Source organism: Acyrthosiphon pisum, unplaced genomic scaffold, assembly GCF_005508785.2.
Source record: "Acyrthosiphon pisum isolate AL4f unplaced genomic scaffold, pea_aphid_22Mar2018_4r6ur Scaffold_16354;HRSCAF=17017, whole genome shotgun sequence".
In the NCBI taxonomy this organism is placed as follows: domain Eukaryota; kingdom Metazoa; phylum Arthropoda; class Insecta; order Hemiptera; family Aphididae; genus Acyrthosiphon; species Acyrthosiphon pisum.
In genome coordinates this window covers 1,876-3,800 of record NW_021765269.1, presented here as the reverse complement: position 1 = coordinate 3,800, position 1,925 = coordinate 1,876, and the positions used below count along the sequence as shown (strand labels likewise).

Sequence of the window (1,925 nt, the reverse complement as noted above, 5' to 3'; positions counted from 1 at the left end):
AGGTATTTTCGATTTGAATGTCCAAGCGAGCGTACCTAGATAGCGAGTGGCCACGCTGGCAATAAACGTACTTTAAAAAATATATTTTTGAAAACCTAAGTCCATCCGTGTTGAATGCGTAAAAATCGCGAAACAATGAACTTCATTTGGTCATAACTTCAAAACTAAGTCTGAGCGCCAAATTCTGACTTCACCATCGTTTTCAGCGTACTTAACTACAAAATTTTCAAAAAAAAAAAAATTGCAAAAAAAAGGGTTCCCGGTATACCTTTATAAAGTAGATAGAAAAGTTCACATAATATGATTAGGGCTTTGAGCCTGTGAATTTGTGGAAAATTAGTTTTTATTTTTTGCTAAAAATATTGATTGTTAGTTATAAAGAATAAATAATACCTACTTACCTATTTTCTATTAGTTCATTTTTAACATATTTTATGCAATACAATATTGCTTGGATGTGGAATAATATGAATTGTAGCATTGTGGTTTTCAACCTTTTTTTAAACACAGCACGCTGTGCTTTTCACAATATTTTGTATCAGTCATGAATAACGTTTTCTTTACCAAAGACCTTTTTTTTTTAGGTCGTTATTTTAATAATGATAATAAATACAGATACGAGTTGTTATGGCATTTCGGCCTCAGAACCAGATTTACTTGAACATGTGTTCGCCGGCGCTCGGCTCGTGGTCGAACTTCGAAGTCGCATGAGCGGACTCGGTGTTTGGACAAACGGTTGTCACGCTGAAATTCAGTAGTTGTTGATTGTGCTTGGAAATCCACTGCAGCAGCCAATGGTGTAGACATAATTGTTATAATCCATTATTTTTTTACACCTAATTAGATAAACAAAATTGCACTTTGTTATATTGTATATATTAATATTTTATTATATTATATTATATTATATTTTGTATGAAGTATAATTATTATAAGAAAAACTTTTAAAAGCTCGCGGCACACCTAGAGGAATGTTTAAGGCACACTAATGTGTCGCGGAACTTCGGTTGAAAATCACTGCTATAATGCTATATAGGTATCTACGTAGGTGGTAGGTATATATTTTTATTTTTAATGCATTTTTCGGGCTTTCGATGATTTAACATTTAAATCCATTGTATAGGGTGTTGTACTAATATAATAGTTTACATATTATAATTACATATTTACATAATTGCACACAATACGATAGGTATTTAGTATAGGCGGTAGCCGGTAACTACCTATTATATTTTTATCAAGTTTGACCAAGTATGCTTAGTAACTAATGCTTTGTGTTAAATTCGCAGTAAAGGTGCGCAGATGTTGAAGCACTTTACGGTGGCCACTGTTTCCAATAAGACCGTAACCAAGGTTGTGGGACTAGTCGGCCTGAGCCTGGCGTCGATGGTCATCGACGAGGCGATAGGACTGATTAAACGGTATGTTTGGCGTAACTACGTCACCGAACTTGAAGTTTCCAACACAGACAAGTCTTACAATTGGCTACTGCAGTGGATTTCCAAGCACAACCAACAACTACTGCACTTCAGCGTGACTACCGTTTGTCGAAACACCGAGTCTGCCCATGCAACTTCGAAGTTCGACTACGAGCCGAACGCCGGCGAACACATGTTCAAGTAAATCCGGTTCTGAAACCGAAATGACATAACGCCTTTGTATTACTATTATTATGATTTTATTATTTCACAGTGGTATACTGATATGTAAATCAGGTTTGCACAGGCACCTTGTACTATGATTATAAGACCTTAAGTGAAGTATCAAAAAATAACTCCCTGGTAATTCGTTGGTAATCTGATATTTTCTTAAATCAGAATACTAATATGCCAGTCCTAACTTGACACATGACCGGTACCTATATTAAACCATGTCCCATTGGCTCGACGCTCGAAAGTATACTTTCCAGAGATCAATAGTGTTAT

The 1,925-nt window shown here is 35.5% G+C and overlaps 1 protein-coding gene across 2 annotated transcripts; it reads left to right on the top strand.

Moving 5' to 3' along the window:
• The first annotated feature begins 340 nt into the window (after nt 1-340).
• Nucleotides 341-1,651, top strand: LOC103311722 (mitochondrial chaperone BCS1). Of its 2 annotated transcripts, none has more exons than XM_016809505.2 (2): nt 341-1,051; nt 1,290-1,651. In XM_016809505.2, the coding sequence occupies exons 1-2, from the start codon at nt 1,026-1,028 to the stop codon at nt 1,621-1,623; spliced, it is 360 nt and encodes a 119-aa protein (XP_016664994.1). In that variant the 5' UTR covers nt 341-1,025; the 3' UTR covers nt 1,624-1,651. The 2 variants fall into 2 exon arrangements, with proteins under 2 accessions (XP_016664994.1, XP_008189649.1); XM_008191427.3 differs by having other exon boundaries at nt 352-797.
• The last annotated feature ends 274 nt before the right edge of the window (nt 1,652-1,925 follow it).